Source organism: Anoplopoma fimbria, chromosome 3, assembly GCF_027596085.1.
Source record: "Anoplopoma fimbria isolate UVic2021 breed Golden Eagle Sablefish chromosome 3, Afim_UVic_2022, whole genome shotgun sequence".
NCBI classification, from domain to species: domain Eukaryota; kingdom Metazoa; phylum Chordata; class Actinopteri; order Perciformes; family Anoplopomatidae; genus Anoplopoma; species Anoplopoma fimbria.
In genome coordinates this window covers 2357587-2376608 of record NC_072451.1, presented here as the reverse complement: position 1 = coordinate 2376608, position 19022 = coordinate 2357587, and the positions used below count along the sequence as shown (strand labels likewise).

Sequence of the window (19022 nt, the reverse complement as noted above, 5' to 3'; positions counted from 1 at the left end):
GTTAAAACATCCATCTCTTCATCCGGCCCAAAGTATTTCTACATTCCAGCACTATACACTACATCAGGGTGAAGTAGCTTTCTCGTTTCTTAGTTCGAGGACGCCGACTGGCACAAAAACACAACAGAGGTCATTCTCATTGTGGAACACCGCCAAGGCTACTTCATTTGTTAAATGGCTTTTACAGAGTCTATGTTTTTGCCCCGACCTTCTCCCTCGCTGTCAATTCAATTCAATTCAGTTTATTTTGTATAGCCCAGAATCACAAATGACAAATTTGCCTCAGAGGGCTTTACAATCTGGACACATGCGACATCCTCTGTCCCGGAAGAACAGGTAAGGGGGTTTAGGACAGTGTATGGGGGAGGAAACACTGGCACAGAGCTGGCTACTGGCTGTGAGATTTAGTCAGCACTCACTTAAAGCATAAAACGATGGAGCGGAGTGATGAGAACGAGCTCTCTGTGTATGACTTTCCTCACCTCCGTCACCTCACCTGGGAGCTTCTGTTTCTCTCTTCTGGACTTTTATTTCATTCTTTGTCAGACTTTTTCGTGTCTCCTTGCTCAGAGATATTTCGCATCAGCTCTGATTTCTCTTATTTATGGTCATAATCTGCTCAAATTCTCACTTTGTTGTTAAATTACTTATTTTTCTTACTTGCATTCCTCAAGATCTACCACCTTTACATAATAAATGAAGGCGTGAAGAGAAATGGTTTTGGCACAAGGTTCAGGTTTTGATTTTGCTAAGTTAGGAAGTGACAAACTATAAAAACTTTATTTTATCACATTTGAATTTCAAAGGATTTCCCATCATTAGTGTTTACCCGATGTCACCATGTAACACAAGAACACATCCTGAGTTTTAGTTGCACTCATGAAAGAAAAACAAGTTTGCCTAATCCTTTCAGTATGCCACAAGAGCTTCAAAGTTCCACTGCATTAACAGGTCTCTATGTAGATATATTGACAGAAAAATACAGAATCTTCTTACATGTTAGCATGTTTTTAGAAGTATTCCATCCACTCCATCTACCAGAAGCTTTTGGTAGTACTTATACTCTCTTCGGCATAAAGGTGCTAACTAGAACCTTATATGATCGCCTTGTCCTCGGAGGAATATCCTTGGTGGTTCCAGGTGGAACCATTCCACCTGGAACCCTTTCAGAGGGTTCTACTCCAACCCAACACAAAGTTGTATACCTAGAACCATAGCTGAAAACGTTCAATCCAGAACATTCTACAAGAGGATCTACAGAAAACCCTTCTATGGTGTAGTGGTGTCACCCAGAACCCTCTCTAGTTCTAAACCGCTTTACACATCTGGAAAATATATATTTTTTATGCAATTTACTTTTAGAGATATGCTTTTATTTTGAATACTTTCTGAGCCTTTGCACAGCATCTAAAGGCATCAATCATATATTTGGTTCCCCATCTGTATGTCAAAGTGTTCTTGAGCAAACACTGAACACAGAGTGCTTTCACAGCAGCCCACTGCTCTAGAAATTCTTTAGAAGTGTTAAATGTAGAGGTCTGTTTTTATGTATGTACCTGTATGTATGTATATGACCATTGAAATGAAGTTGAACTTTAAGCCCCTCAGTTTGTAAAGGCCTTTAGGTTGCTAATATGATCTAAGGAGTTCTACAAGAAGACTTTCATATTCCAAGGCTTTCATCTAGAACCCACCCAGGGTTACTCATAAGGCTCCTGAAGTCCAGGGATGATGTGGTGCAGCCAAACCCATAACAATACTGGTTCATAACTGCAGTTTTTTGGGGGTTTGTGGGCTTCGAGGAACACACTGTTTTGTCAAGGGTTCTTAATGGAACCCTTGACAAAACATTTATTCAAAAAAGGGTCCTTCAGTAGCAAATTGCTCTGTGTAGAACCTCAGCCCTTCAGGTAGAACCCTTTTGGAAACCTTATTTCTAAGAGTATATTGTACTTCATACATCTGAGAAAGTACTATGAATTCTGTTTTACTCTTTGGGATGAGTTTAATTTAATTCACATTCTCTCTCTTGCTTTATCTTCTTACCTTCCTTTCTAAACCTCCCCTACCCATCCCCTCTTTTCGTCCACTGTCCTCCTCCTCCTCCACCTCCTCCTCATCATCAGTGGACTCCAGACAGACGAAGGCCTTCACCTGATGGAGATCCTGGCTCGTAGGGCTAAAATCCAGATGACCGACTTCGCTGAGCTCTCGTAAGTAATTCTACTTCTTTATCTGTCACTCGCACTCCATCAGAAAAAAATTACAATACAATCATAACCAACCTAAAGCTGATATTTATTCGCAAGGTTCAAACCGTTCATTTGTCCAACTGCGTGGTGCAGTGTCATAAAAAAACACACAATCACTGTGTTTTCTGCCGCTCTCTATAATCCATTGCTATCGAGAGTGTTGATCGGTTCGCACCTGTTCTGGTTGAAAGTGCCAATAAAGTCTGTTCAAACAGAGCCGGCACACTGGAAGTGACACATTTCACACCATTCAGTGTCATGCGGTCTCATGCATCAAGCTGGAGCATGTTTCATGTTTTACAGGGACTGAGTCAAGTAAACGGCAGACTTTTACACCATCATTTTTTTTTTTTTTTTTTAAATCTACAGACATCAGCTTTGAAAAATAGATGCAGTTTGATATGAAATCAAATTTGTTATAATATAACCAGCAACATTCATTTCTCATAATCTAGCGCCTATAATAGTAAAATTTAATTTTTTGGCACGATCATAAATAAACGGTATTTATTTAGCTCATATGGAATTTAGACCACGTCTTGATCGGAAAAAATGCCTAATCCATAATATCCAAACAGAATATAGTGCTTACATATTCAGAATATTGTCATATTCTGAAATATTGGGGAATATCAGTGTGCATGCAAATGTAGTCAGTGTGAGTGGGCCGCCATGTTTGGGTCCATCTCCAGCAATGTATTCAGAAAGCCAAAAACACAGCAGTTTTGATGCTTCTAAAGTCCTTCTAAAACTCTCTTTCCCCTAAAAACTCTCGAATAGAGCAGTGCCTCTGGACATATGTTGCCCTGCCAGCTGTCAGACGGCCAAGCAGTAGAATTAAAATGAGGGAATTACTTCAAAATTCATCAGTTTAAAGCTCCAAAATCGCCAACGCCTCCATCCTCTAGACTAGAAACTCTGGAGGAGCAGAGAGGTCTGGAGATGACTCACCGTGTTTTTCATGCGACATCAAGCGTCTTGCACCTGGAGGCTCGAGTAGGCGGCAATTTTTCCCAAAGGGCGAGACATCTCGTACTGAAACTCTTTAGAGCAGCGTCAGTTCCTCCGTTGTTACCCCCCCCCCATCGTGTCGGATCAGAGAGGGCAAACTAGTGGGATCAAAACGGAGCGAAGTCAAAATCAAAAGCAATAATGGAGAGAAGAAACGGTGCCCTTACAGAGGAGAAATACAAGGACGTCGCCTTATGTTCATTCTGTCAACATATTTTCCTGCTCGAGGACGGGGGGGGGCAATGAGAGCTGCTCCTCCTCGTTATTGACATGTTGGAGTCGAGCCGCCGCTGACTGCAATCACTTATTAATGAGGATGAACTCTGCCTGAACCCTCTCTCACTCATTCTCCGGGCTTATCTACTTAGCCTCTCTTCTTCTTCTTCTTTTCTTCTTTTAAATCTGCTTCTTTCCTCGTCTGTCTCAGTGTACAGTACTTCTATCCCCTCTCCCCCCCGCCCCACAGGTGCCTTTGCAGTGGGGATTGAACATTGTCAATGCGGTGAGCTGCAACAACAAAACAAGTTATACTGCAGTGGTTTTGCAGTAGAACAAACTTGCAGTCAGAGACTCGGTGTACAGACTGTGTGAATACTTTATAGTATGTGTAAATAAAAGTGTTTATATGTTTCTGTGCAGGCCTAAGTGGTGAAAAAGCTTTGAAGCAGCATTAGGGATTAAACCTGTTTCATCCAAAACCTGCAAAGAAACTTCAAGTGTATACATTTCTTTTTTTCAAAGTTTTGAGCATCACCTCTATCGATTACGATTACGAACCCTTCACCTCAACCAGTGAACTCCTGAGATCTGGTTTCCCACAGTAGCAGTTGTGAATTTCTCAGTAAATGTTTTGTGTTGGCGTGATAGTAACAGTTTCATACCCAACCATTGGAAAAAGTGAAGTGATCTTATCCCTGCACATCATGTTTTACTGCTCAGGCAGCCTATTGCGCAGAATCTTGACGCTCAAGGTTGGCCCGTGGTTAAAATTGCGAAGAGGTTGTTGTAAATGTTGACAAATGGGGTCGCTTGGATTAAGCCAAAACAACCTCTTAGTGAGGGTAAGAAAAACATCATGGATTGGCCTTAAATAAGTATGCTTGTAATGTAATGAAAGCTTTGGAGATAACCTCGTGTGACATAATGACATCAGTGAAAATCATTCAACTTTTGGTTTGAGACGGGGCACAAACACTGTTTCCCTAAGTAAAAGTCCTGTGTTTGTTTGACCCATCCAGCATCCGATCATCTCCTCAGTTACTCTGAGCATCTAATAATGATGTGGATGAGTTTACATTGGAGTTAAGCTGAAATAGTAGCTTGACAAAACAGTCCAAACTCAAGGTCCACTCACTGGCTTTTCCAGACCTTCATCAGCAGACTAAGCATCATCCAAAGCGACTAATAATACGTTTTCGCACGTTTTTCAACCCAAAATATTCCAACAATCGTACAAATTCATCAACTTCAACATCAATTATGCTGAACTGCAGCCCTTTAAAACCTTTCAAATGAAACAACCGGAGATGAACAATAACAGCCTTTAATTGTGCACACTACGGTTCTAACCTCTTATCAGGGGTCTCACAGTAAGAAGACCTCCTTTGTTTTCACGGACCACAAGCCAGAACAGGTTGTGAACCACTGGGTCATAACTCATTTTATTCAAATTATCCAAAGCACTTTACTTGGAGAAAAAAAAATGAAAGTGAAAGCATCTGAAATGTTGCTATTTGTTAATTCATGTAAATAACGTTGTGCATGCTCAACAACAGTAAGTACAAAAAACAGGTCTGTAAAAGTTTGCTATATATAGTTTGGGTAATAATGGAATAAGGAAGCAAACAGTGCTAACAGTAGCAACAGTGCTGATGGAGCTAACAGTGTTCACCTTAGCTAGCCGGTTAGGGCTAACACGCTAGGACTCACGTGCTGGACCGGCTACGTAAACGAAACAAAAATACTGAGACGCTCGGATGAGACCAAACACAGATGGTAGACGTTACTCTTAATATTTACAAAGCAAATATTTATTTGCGGATTTTTTAATTAGTCTGAATTTCGAAACGTTAGCACCTTTTTAAAGTGCTTTGTTTATGAGTGTAGCGCATAATGGACTCAACGGTTCCACAACTCAACACTGAAGAATGACTGGATATCTTTGAGAAACTAAGCAAAGCAAAAACAATTTATGTAATTTCTTTTGGGATTTTAAATGCTTTCATATTTGACGTAACTTCAGTCAGGACACACTTTGCACATTAAAGTAACGGATTTGACTTTACACCAACAGACAGAACAGCTCTTCTGTGTGGAATTCAGATTTGTGTGAAATAGTGATTACTGTGATCTGTACAGAATAATTTTAGATTATTTATCCGTCATCTTGTTAGTGCAGCATATTTTTTATGGTATTAACTAGTATTGCTTTTTCAAAAAACAGTCACTCAGGGTCAGCCTGTTTTGTGAAAACCAGAAGAGGTGAAAGTTTTTTTACACTGTGAAACCGTTTTCATGAATGAACACTAATGCTGTGCGTGTATCCGTGTGTGCACTGAAGTTTCCCATGATGCAGCTCGGTGGCGATAAAGTAAACCGAACAACTTGAGTTGAATTTGAAGTTGACAGAGAAATAATTCATGTGTAGGCCTTCGTGTGTGAGTGTGTGTGGACAGGTGGGGATTGGGTCGTGCTATTCACACACACACACACACACACACACAAACACACAAACACACATACCTTCACACACACACACACACACTCCCTCCTCCCCCTCCTCCCGGGGCCCCGTTGTTCCTGCTGCTGTATCGAGTCGCTGGGTGGCCCGTACTGTTCTCCCGTCCTAATGCACCTTTTGTCTTTGTTCTCCTATTCTGGGAATGAAAGGCGGGAGCTGCACACTGGGGAGGGTGATGGATCAGGGAGAGAGAGAGAGGGAGAGAGAGAGAGAGAGAGAGAGAGAGAGATATCCTTTGTTGCGAGCGCAGTGAAAGCCCAGCAGGGGGAGCCGCCTTGACAATTTGTCAGAGGCGTGCACGCTTATTCTCCGAGGCCGCCCGGCTCCTCACCTCCGCCAGAAGAAGTAATCCCAGAGACAAAAGGCTTTAGACGGACTCTGAGCCTGCTGACACTCCTGATTTACCCAGCATGCCTCTGGCTATTACCGCCCCTGCTTCTCAACAACACCAACAACTTTTTTTCCCCCTCCTCTTTAACCTCTGCAAAGCCAGTTTTCCAATTATTTTCCCCTCTATAAAGATTTAAGGAGAGAGACTCCAGACAAAACATGGCTTTTCATGCATGCATTTTAGACATTTTGGTCTATTTTGCTTTCATAACGCGTCTTCTTTCAGACTAGTGGAAAAAAACCCCATTTATTTTACTAATTTGTCTATTTACATCCATAGATTTCTCCTAAATTCACCAAGTTAACTTTTTATAATCGGTCATTTGAATATTTAAACATAACATTTCAGAAAACTTCTAATATACCAGGGAAGTTTCATGCCTATCTATTAGTTAATTGTTTTAACCTAGTCACCTGTAGTGCCTTTAGTTCTGAAAACAAAAGACCCACCTGAAACGTATTATTATATTATCGGTAATAATGTTTTAACAAGGTCATTAAGGGCATTTAATTATGTGACACCATCTGCCATTACCATTTTGATCAAATAAAATTTAGGTACAAAACACATGTACCAATAATGTGTAATAATATGTAGATGAATGTGCAGCCAACAAAATCAACCTTTAAAAGTATATTTTAGTCCTAATTTATGTCTCCATAAAATCTTTCTTTGATAAAAAATGTCCACGCTAATTAAGCTCATAATATTCAAAACAGTTCACTGGTCAAGTTAATGAGGTTTATTAGATTTTTGATGATGTTAAGTGCTAATTTCATTACATTTTCAGGTGTTATGACATTATTTGGAGACATAATGTTGCTCTTTCATTTGTCAAATATGTTATTTTAGTGATCACTACAAAATATATTCCATTCACCTCCATTGTATTTGGTTAGAGGCAAATATCTCACCGGTGGAAAACCCAACACTATCTACTGTCAGGATGAACAAATGTGTATTTGTGTTGGATTTATTGGTCTTTAAGGTAGAAAACTAAAGTTATGTATAAAGTTATGGTGGTATATGTGAGTCCCTCCGTCTTCCCCCCTCCTCTTCATCCGTCCGCCATGGCAGCAGCACCGGAGGCGCCCTCGACCTTCCACCTCGCACAGAAGCACCAGATTAGCATATTACAGCAACAAAAATGTCTCTCCACAAAGAAGCTGGCGACCTGTTCAACCTCAGCCGCCGTTGAAAAGACAACAAAACTTCCCTCTTCTAACTGTTAACTCTCGTGGGACCAGAGAGCAGCGAGCCTGCAGCAGTAAAATAAATAAACCCCGTCCACAAACATATGAATCATAGAAATGAGCCTACACTCAAACCTGGAGAATGACTCGTATCTTTGTGCGTTTCATTTGGAACAATCCAATACCGCTGCGTTAGATAATACCGTCTTAAAAAAAGGCCGTGGACGTGTTTTTAGCCGGCGTGGTGGTGGTGGTGGTGGAGGGCGAACAGGAAGCGTTGATGTGGGAGGTTTTTGGCGGAGCCTTTGACTGTATGCTGGCCGCCAAATAATCACGGCTGTTGCGTAACCGTAAACGGAGTGTGTAGACTGGATGTGTGTGTGTGTGTGTGTGTGTGTGTGTTTTGTTCTTTAGACATGAGGGTTGAGGTGATGTAATGTCTGTGTCTGAGCTCAGGGGGGTCATATCAGAGAGACGCCACTAGGAGGAGAGAGAGGGCCTGAACTGGCTGAGCGTGAGGATGAGGATGAGGATGATGGACCGGATGTGTGCAACACTGCCAGAAAAAGAAAAATCTACATCTTTATTAGTCATTGAGGCCAAATGTTGAGTTTTATTGTCTTGAAACAAGTCTCACCATCACCGTTTTGAAAAAGCTTCATTTTTGGTACAAACCATCTTTTAGACCCAAATTTTCATCCTAAATCCTCTTATTTGGTGAAAACTATCCAATCTAATGAAGTACATATTATTTAAAAAAGTTTTATTGCAATGAGTTGAACCATAAAGGTAAGAATAGAAAGCTTAAATCATCCAAAAAATCTGTTGATCCAGGAAACAAATGGAACATGTAGATTTATAGTGGAAACAATTTGGTTGCACTTTCTCTAACGACAAAATCTATAATGCATTATAAACATACTTAGAATAAGTTATATTCTGCTTATAGCAGTGTATTATTATTATTATTATATATTCATAATGCTTTTGAACAATTATCATTGTTAACATATTATAAAGCATTTTTTTATGACCTATAGGGTCAAGTATCTTAATACTGCATTATTGCTGGTCTTTTTTTCCTCTTTTTCTTTTTGCAAGAATCATAGTGTATTATAATTCCCATAGTTGTAATACATTATAATCTTTTAATAGAATAGAATGCTTTATATTGTGTTATGATTAGTTATAAAACATTAGGACTGTCTGAGTGGTTATAATTATGATTATACACTGCTATAAGAAGACTATAATGCATTTCAAGTATGTTTATAATGCATTATAGACACGGGAGTCATAGAAAATGTAATGCATTACAGACATGAGCCATGAAATGTAACCAACAAATACTTTTTTCATTAATTTATACAAAATATTTTGATTTTAAGGACTCATTTATTAACAAACCTGACGGGATGACATGGTGGAAAGGATCAATATTCTGTGGTATTGAGGGTTTTTTTTACTCATCATGGAGGTTTTTAGCATATTGGTATCTTTAATGCTAGTTTATTCACAGTATATTGTGTTTGGAGTTATCTTTGTTTTCTGACCTTTCATGTGTTGTTAGTATCACATGACATGGAACTTTTAATATCAGTACTTTTACTTTAAAAACTTTAGTACATTTTACTGCTGATATGCTTTTGAACGCTGGACTTTTTCTTAAATATAGCATTCTGTGTGTGACGTTGTTTCAACCAAAGACTGAATTTATGTTGGATTTCTTTATGTTTCTTTATGTCAGAGCTGTCACTTTCTTTCAAGATGCAGGATTTATCTTATAAGTTTCCAACGTCATCGTAATGACCTACAGTTCTTTCTTGTTTTTTTTTTACAAGGCAATCAATAACATGTAAAAACCTTTGACTCTAATTTGTCAACTAAATTAAACAACAAATGTTGTACTTTGCTTCATTCAATGTTCAAAGTTCTGGAAAAGTATAAAACAGTGGCACATATTTGATGAAATAATACCCAATTTCCCCAGAATATACCAACAAAAACATGACTTTCACGCACTGGTCAATTTAGATATTTTGGTCTATTTTGCTTCCATAACATGTCTTCTTTCATACTAGTGAAAAGAAAACATCTAAAATACATTTTTAGAAAACTTCCAATACGAAAAATGTAACCTTTAATGTAAGTAATCAACTGGAGAAGTTTCATGGTGATATCTATTGTTTTTGCCCTATTCACCTTCATAATGTATTTATCAGTGTTCAAACCTTCCAAGACATTTTTCTAAATGATGAATTCGAGCACCAGAAGATGTAGTGCGAGCTTCTTTGGGCGTGTTGAGTGACGAGGCTCACAGTCGGTGTGGCGTCTTTGTTCTGGAGCCGCCCTGGGTGGCAGAGGCCGGCTGATGGATATGTGATCAACTCCATGTGAGTGATTCTCCCTCCTCATCACACACGGAGAGACTTTCGCCTGCACCCGGCTGATGAATCGTCTCAAAGATGTGACAAATATATCAACCTGGTTACCTCGGAGGAGAAATAATGGTCAGAAACAAAAAGAGTCACGTCTCTGGAGGCTCAGTTTAGGTTTGAACTATGACTCCAAAGAAAAGATATTATGTGGAGTATAGCAGGTGCAGCATAGAGAAGGACAGTATGTTGTTGAAAACATAACACCAGACAGCAGATAAAGGTGTTTTTCAGATTATTTATTTTCTAATTCAAACACTTATCTTCCCCAAGTTTCCCCCCTGGGGGTTGTTAATTTGACCCGCTCTAATTAGTTTGTTATTGCACCTTAGAAACAGTATAACAGCACCACTGCTGCAGAAAGTCAATGTGAGTTTGATGCTTTTTGTATTTTTCTTTGATACGCTGACCTCAGGGACCAAGAAACCCAATTAAAAAACCCCACAATAATATATATTTATTTTTCAAAATGCATGGGAAGGGAATGTCAAATGAAGGGTGTTTATCCAATGGTTTGAAAGACGAACGTTTTTTGTTACCTGAAGGTGGGAGAGACGGGATAGAAAAGTGTTGAAAAATGAGGGTGAGTTGCCTCCATGGAAGCCTGGCGTGATGTGTTGATGGTCAGAGAAATGCTCCTCAGAAGAATGGTTAGAATATTGAAGAGAGACGAGATCTTTAAAATGTTTTTGTTGTTTTATTTCTCATACTGAGAAAAGGTTGAATTGTTCTTATTTTTTTGTACTTATTACTCTTATTCTTTACCTGCTTCTTTCACTTTATTTTCATCTTTCAAGTAGGACATTGTGTATTTCTTTTTCATGCTTTTACTGAAACTGTAGCGTTGGACCCCACAGCATCCAAAAACAATGAATGAGCAAAATCCATCAACCTGAACCGAAAAAGATTTTTTTGTATCTTTGAAAACATTTTGGACATTTTTTTTTTTAGGATGTGACCTGCTCCATTAATGATGTCACCATATTTTATAATAACGTTGTTACAGTAGCGGCCACTTCCCATAGCGGCTCACAATGCCTCCTGGAGGGGAGGCCGGTAATGTATCTTCCTGCTGGGCCTTTTAGTCTGAATTACAGCGAGGGGGGAAAAAACAAAAGGTTAATCACATTGGGAGACTCCGCTCTGCCTCTGACCACCCAGCTTCTCTCTCCTTCTCAGTGTTTCAATTCAAGCTTCTTTTATTGGCCTGAATGTTGGACGAACAGGAGACGAAAGGAGAGAAAAAAAAAAGCACCTGGAAAAACAATACAGCTGTCTCTTTTTGTCCCTTATTTTCTGTCACTCTTCTTCTCGCTGCCCCACTTTCTGTCACCCTCAATTTGCATCCATCACGTCCGTATGCAATCACCAATGCGTCGGATCAAAATGTAAATGCGTCGTAGAAATGCGTTCGCTCGTCTGAGAACCACGAACATCAGAGCATTCACTTGTTGATGACCAAAAAACTCCCCTCTGACCCTGTTTTTCCTCTTCATTTCCCATCGTGCTTAAATGCCACCGGGCGTGTTACAGTGAGATTCCGGAGGTTATCTCACAGTGGTGATGGGGACTGCAACAGCCTAAAGGATCGCCACAGGTTCAAGCTCCATGTATGGCTGAGCTTTAATGAGCACAGCTCCCTTTCTCCATCCGTCTGAAAATACACCTCTCCACCATGGAAAATAGATTTTGAGGTTGTCTTTTGTAAAGCTTCTGACGTGTGTGTGTGTGTGTGTGTGTGTGTGTGTGTGTGTGTGTGTGTGTTTTACAGCGTGGTGGGCCCCGCTGTGACCTTCAAAGTGAGCCCGAACATTCACAACGTCAGCACCGCAGATGTGGCCAACGTGGCAGGTAGGCTCTCCTTGAGTAATGTTGTCTTTATTCTGACAGAGGAGAAAAAAGACAGGCCATTATCACCGGCCGGCTGCTGCACCTGAGGCACCAGATGAACAGTTTTTTTTTTTTTCGTTTTTTTCAGAACCTATTACTTCAGTAAAAATTGTGTGGGTTTTTGTTATGCTGCCGTACCCACACTGCCACTTTATGGCGAGCATTTTTTGGTTTAGTTTGGATAAGTATCGGCCCATTTTTTTGAAAGGAAGCCAGCAGGAGTTTCTTTTTTTGTGTCGCAAGTCTCCACGCAGCCATGTTTGTTTGGCTCCATTGTGGAAATCCATTGGAGAGTTGGACGTAGGCCTAAAAACACAAGCTCCAAAAAAAGATACCAGAAACTTTTGTTTTTTTGGAAAATGAGTCCGTACATTAATGCCTTTTGGAAATATGAAAATTCTGATAAGGTTTACTCTAAAGGACGCACCATGTGGCCTTCAGTCATGTATCACCAGTCACTATAGTTGTAGGAAGCTAAAGGGAAACTAGGTTGTTAACTAGTCTAAGTTAACAAGACTACCCAGTTAAAACGGTGACTTAAACTTTTGATAAAACCGTTAAATTCCTAAAACAGTATATCTTCAATCTTTGTGAATTGCCCCTAAATCTTTCAGCAAGAAATACATCATACTAAAGAAAGAAAGATAACGTTAATTTTAACGTTGCACTAGTTGCAACCATTGCTTCCTCATGCTAAATGTGTTAGCTAATGCCCTAGGTAGCCAAAATGACAAATCTCCTGGTTTCCAGACTAGGACCAGACTCAAAATGAACTACACTTCAGATCCGGCCTACACTGGGTTTTCTGCTAAAATTGATCCATATCCACGTCACTCCAAAGGAATCTGAACCTGATTTATAGACCAGTGCTATATCTCTCTCCAATGTGGAGGAATTATACATAAATCACTGCCTCTGAATGTTTAAGTTTCCAGTAATTTGGGAACGTGGATCAAACGAGTTACAATCAAAGATCACGCTCAGTTTAAGTGGTTGGATTTGGTCTCCATTTAGCTTTTGTTTAAACCAGCTAATCTCATTTGAATTAAGATCTCTTACCAGAGAAACACATCCATCTCACAGAAGAACAAAACAAGTTGCGTGCAATTTTAATCATGGTAAACTGAAAAAACTGAAACGCTACAAAAAACAGCACAAAAACAGACAGATGAGCAACACACAATATATCTCTCTATATGCAGAAGCTTGAATAACAGGCAGCATGTCATCACTGACGGTTGATGACAGAGTCTGTACTTTTTTCAGGAGTTTGTCACAAATCATATTGGGATCAGAATTATTCAAAAGTATAAAAACTCATTGACTTTGGAAACAATCATGCATTGAGAAAGAAAATGTTACATTTTAAAGTTAAATGCATCAATCTGGTGAACACTGAGCGCAAGATGAAGAGGCTAGGTCTATGAAGAACTTAATGCACTAAAACAATTGAATCATAGCATATTAGTTGTATAGATATTAATGCTGGTGACGCTGACATCGCCACACTTGACATTCAATGCAACTGTAAAAAAGCAACTCTACGTGTTCTTGAATCAATATTCATTCCTTTATTATTATTGCATACTGGTTAATAATTTGTTTTCAATCCCTGATGAGTCGCCACAAGTTTGTCGTCCATAACAACATTTTTATAAGATTACATTTGAAAACATCATGATTACGTTATAGTCCACCTTTGCCGAACACCAACTTTAACTGATTAGAGCTTGAACGCGTCATAATGTTACACAATGCAACCTCCTGTTGACGTTAGCTGTTAGCTCCGTAATTTAACCAAGCGGGACTGTGATAACGGCAAACTTTGTTAGCTGCTAACTGCTAACGCTAACTAGCTCTCCTCCTGCCCATTTAAACAGAGATTAGTTGTTCACAATGCAGCATTATCAGGGTCATTTAGGGACGTTGTTCGTCTCGAAGGCTGATCCCAGGAAAAATGAGCACTGTCACAAACCTTTTGGCATCGTCTTTGTAGCGAAGTATCTGTTCTTGTGACACCCTTTTATATTGAATGTGTTTCACATACTGTATTCGAGCTGCTATCGGGTTTTTGTAGATTACCCTTGTTTTTGCGATGCTTCCTCAGCTAATGTTGCATAGTAGTTAGTTTGCAAAACATGAAAAATGAGGAGAAATGCAATCTCAAAATGTAAAAAAAAAAAATGGAAATATGGATAAGGAATAAGGATTAATTGCTCTTTTGCTCTCATCTTCTGTTCTGTTCTGTTGCTAACAAAGGTTCCTAACTGGATAAAACAATCCAGAAGTATCGAAGTGGCAGCCATTATACGAGCTGGTCGAATACTCTAAATGCTTAAAGGAAAGGTGCCTCAATGCTTCCTTTCTTATCTCCTTTAAAATAGGCAACACTGGACCATCCGTTGCCAAAGAAAAGGAGATAATGCCCACAATTAAAGTGACGCACCAATTGGCCGTCAATAATAATAATAATAATAATAATAATAATATAAAATACATTTAAAAAAATCGTAGGAGGTGTGATTCTGTTTTTGGCAGGAATACTTACATGAATTGTACATCATTTAGTTTGTCGTTGCACTTCTATATTATAAATAAAGTTGTTTAGGACGTCGTTTTTTTTGGGACTATTCGACAGCCGAGGGACTCAAGATAGACTGAAAAAGTTGCTCGTTTGTCCAACTTTTTTTGTTCTTTGTCTGAAGAAAGTGCCGACGGTTCCTCAGTGATTCTGTTTCAAGATCCTCTGATTTAAAATGACTCGGCTCAGCCTGTTCTGTCACATGAAGAGGGGGCTCTGTAATAATATCACAGAGTGCAATCCAGAGGTAGAGACGGTGTGAAGGTGTGTGGTGTGGTGTGTGTGTGTGTGTGTGTGTGTGCTGGAATACAGTGTGACTTGCCGTAATGAGGCGAGGGTGTTGATGAAGTGGGGAATAAAGAGAGGAGGAATGTTTGCCATTAGCCAAGCTGTCAGTCCAGAGAGAGAGAGGGAGACTTTCCTGATATTCCCTTGGCCGGATTCCAGATTCACTCACACACACACACACACACACACCAAATAACTTACATGGGTAGCTCACTGTCTACTATTTTTTTCCCTCCAACATCTTATCCCTGCTTGATAATTGCAATCCCACCTCCTCACCCACCCACACACACACACACACACACACACTTTGTACTGATTATGCAACGGCTTCGCTCCTGTTTTTTTTTTTTTTTTTTTTTTTAAGTGCCATTGTTGGCTGTTCTCATTTCCCGCCCGCCGCTCTCCCGCCGGCTCCGCAGGGTCACGGATGAGCCTCGATTGTTATTAATGCAAACATTTGACAGAACGTGCTCGAAATGAAATATGGCGTCCCCTCGGCTAAAGTGCAATAGCGTGGGCGGGCCCGTCCTTAAAGTGTCGTTTGTCATATTCAACTAGAATATCAATCCATCCCAAAGCGTACATTTATCCCTCCCTCCCCCCCCCTTGGCCAGGGTTTATGGCGCTTTTCTGAAACATTAAGCTTCACGCGGCCTTTGTAATGACGTCGTTTTATCATCATTTATTGGCGCTCAGCAGGCGGGTGGTGGGGATCCGACGTCCATCTCTTCTGTCACAAACGTGTGTGTTTTGGTGGATCGCTTTGGGCAGCTTTTGTTCAAGATAATTCGGTTTAGTTTGATTTCATTTGTGCGAACACGTCAGGAAGACGTCAGCGTGTTGCCAAAGGAATGTTCAAACTTTGAAGTGTGTGCGTGCAGAGGTGGAAGAAGGACTCGGATCCTTTAGTGGAGACGTTTTTATTCTGGAGGCTGCAGGTTGTGGTGCTGTTGAATTGAATTGTGTGTTTTTGCTGATATCCAGGAAGTTATCATGAGCAAATAGAGATACAAAATGAGAATATAAAGTTGTAATAAAAGTTGAAAATCAAAAATTGTTTAACATTTTTATGATAATGCAAATGTATAAACACTGTTAACCTGATAATGACTCAGTCTTTGGTAACAGTTTAATTAAATAATTAAGGTAAACAGTGTATTTAGCTCCACATTCTAAACAAAACTCAACACACTTGTGAAAACAGTGCTTAAATGGGGAAATACAGAATGTTTCCATCCCACAAAAAGTTTATTAATTATTTCATGAAAGCGAGTTGTGATATTCCTTTTCAAGTTAGTTCCTACAACTAAAATGTCAATAAAGGCAAATTCACATTATTAACATGAACACACAAGATTAGTCAGTTGTGACATTTAGTTTTGCATCCAGTTTTTGCTGATTTTTAACCCTTTTATGGATTATAAATTCAATCTTTATGTATGGATCACATTTAACAAGTTCATAATGTGTTTAATATGTTGTCAAATAAATGCAGCGGAGTAAAAGTTACAATGTTGACTTCTGAAATGTAGTAGTATTATAAATGTAATTACTATTATAAGTGTAGTACACGACGGTCGTAGATACAACTACATAAATGTAAAGTACTCTCTTATGTGTGACAATATCCTCAAATTTTCTTATATGAGACAATAAATGGAGTTCTGAATGCAGCCTCAAAGGTTTAAACCTCATCATCTTTCCCACATCTTACACCGGATCGATTCTGACCCCCCCGGCCAGACCGCGGTGGTGCTGTTTGCATTTTAAGAAGCCCCGTTACCACTTCTGTCACGCGCGTCCGCCCATTGTGAGCCTCTCCGGGGGCCATTGTCAACCGTGGGGGTGGATGTCAAGATGGTGGGCAGCGAGGTGGTGACCCTCATTGTCCCGGTGAGCGGTGGGCGGGGGATCCGGAGGCTACTTCCAGCGGTGCGTCGCGGCCGTGAGAACGGGACCCCGTGAATAGGCCGGGGGGTCAGGGTCAGGACGGCGGGCCGCTCAATTAGCACTTAAAGCAGGAGGAGAGCAGCTGAGATAGCCTCAACTCTGCACCGGCTGTTCATTTGACTCGTCTTGTTTTTGCATACATGCTAATCATGCCTCTGAGTGTGAAGACGGAGATCCACTCCTGGGACTTTTGGACAGTCGCTGCTGGTCAGTTTCTGTCTTCTCTCCGGTAAAACCAACCCGTCTTTGTTACGGGCGGACAATAGCCGGCTGCTCAGGGAGTCAATGTTGCATCTGAAGTTTAAATTTGTGTGCTGACATGTAAATAATTCCCTGGCGGAGAGGTCACTATCATTTTAATAAGTTAAAGAAAAGGTATTGTCCACCCTGGAGAGGGGACGCCAGTGAACGCCCTAATTTACATGCTAATTAATGGAATACTCTTTAAAAAAAAAAGTGGCGGGAAGTGCTGGTCATTCCTATCTTGTTCACATATCAATCAAAAAAAGATCTTTGTATCATTTTGGATGTTTTTCTTTCCAATTAATAATGAATTTTATTGTAGATGTTTGATTACATTTTTTTTTTTTTTACTTTTTCACAAAGTGCAGTGAGTACAGTGGGGGAAATAATTATTTGATCCCTTGCCGATTTTGTAAGTTTGCCCACTGACAAAGAAATGAACGATCTATAATTGTTATGGTAGGTTTATTTTAACAGTGAGAGACAGAATATAAAAAAAATAATCCAGAAAATCACATTATATAAAAGTTATAAATTGATTTGCATTTGATCGAGTGAAATAAGTATTTGATCCCCTAACAAAACATGACTCAGTACTTGGTGGAGAAACCGTTGTTGGCAAGCACAGAGGTCAGACGCTTCTTGTAGTTGGTCACCAGGTTTGAGCTCATCTCAGGAGGGATTTTGGGCCACTCCTCTTTGCAGATCTTCTCCAAATCCTGAAGGTTTCGAGGCTGTCGCTTGGCAACTCTAAGCTTCAGCTCCCTCCACAGATTTTCTATGGGATTAAGGTCCGGAGACTGGCTAGGCCACTCCATGACCTTAATGTGCTTATTAATAATTATTTCCCCCACTGTATGTGTTCAAGTATGGAAGAAAAAAAAAAAAAAAAAAAGTGATGACATTTTGGGCAGAATTGAATGTAAACCAATGCAACTTGACTGACTAAAGTTTCCTTCTGGTTTATGCTTTTTCAAATGTGATGATTTAATATTGTCTTGTCATCATTATTAGTAGTAGTTGTAAAGTTGTAGTGTGATATTGATTACAACAAACCTGTGTCTCCAGAGACCCCGTTGGTTACCAGGTCATCCCTCGCTGCCATTTGATCCAAAAAAAGGTAACAAAGAAGTTGTTCAGCGGTTGAATTTATAGAGGAGGAAACCATGTCAGACTCGTTTTTCTGACAACTGATATCTCTCTGTCACCGAGCTTCAAACCGGATCCCGACGGCCGAATGGAGGAAAAGGCTTTTAGGTTTCCTCCACAAAGGCATCAGTTGCGTCTGGGCCTTTTCTTTTCCTTCCCTCGACTTTGAGTCTCGTCGCTTTCTTCCGTCTGAGTGGATTAGCATAGATCCTCGTACGCTGACAGGACTGACCTTCACTGCAGCTAAACACTTGTCAAAATGCCAAATGTAATTACCCAGCTCTTTAGGTCAAAGCAATGTGTTTCATCTACCTCACTTCTCCCTGTTATTGATGCGCAGGCCTCTCGGACCTCAGAATGCAGTTCGAGGTCCCGGCTTTTTTTTCTCCCTCCGTCTCTTCCTGCACGTGTTTGCGTGTCACAACAAAGCGAGGGAAATGTATGCGCAATTACGCCTAAGTAATGCGGTCAAATTGTTATCTGTGTGGACAAGTTAGCACGTTCGCTGCAACGCTGGATGTCTTTGTGTGACTTTGTCAGCCTATGCGCTCTCAGATCCTGTGATTATGGATCATTTCTAGTAATCTCGGCGAGGTGCAGAGTGCCTCCCTAACACCGCCTTTCAAAGGTCGTCATCATCGTCATCATCCTCATCTCCATTACCGCTCCTCTGTAAATGGCATGCAATGTCAACTCTGTTATGCTGTCTTCACATCAGCTGTCTTTCAAAAGAGACAGTCTGTTTTGTTTTGTCGACTGTTGTCAAAAACATATCTGCAGTCACGCCGGCGGGATTTTGACATTTGCCAAAACTATTGTGTCGATCAAAGCCAGAAGCTGTAAAAAAGCTCTTAATCGTCAGATTTTCATCTTTGAATGGTCCTTTTCAGTCATGA

General features: G+C 40.1%; 1 protein-coding gene across 1 annotated transcript in view; it reads left to right on the top strand.

Moving 5' to 3' along the window:
• Nucleotides 1-19022, top strand: part of LOC129088606 (receptor-type tyrosine-protein phosphatase N2-like) — a 194209-nt gene that overhangs the window by 51763 nt on the left and 123424 nt on the right. The window contains exons 10-11 of the mRNA XM_054595950.1: nt 2127-2213; nt 11794-11873. Of these exons, the coding sequence (XP_054451925.1) occupies nt 2127-2213; nt 11794-11873 (167 nt within the window). The remainder of the gene's footprint in view (nt 1-2126; nt 2214-11793; nt 11874-19022) is intronic.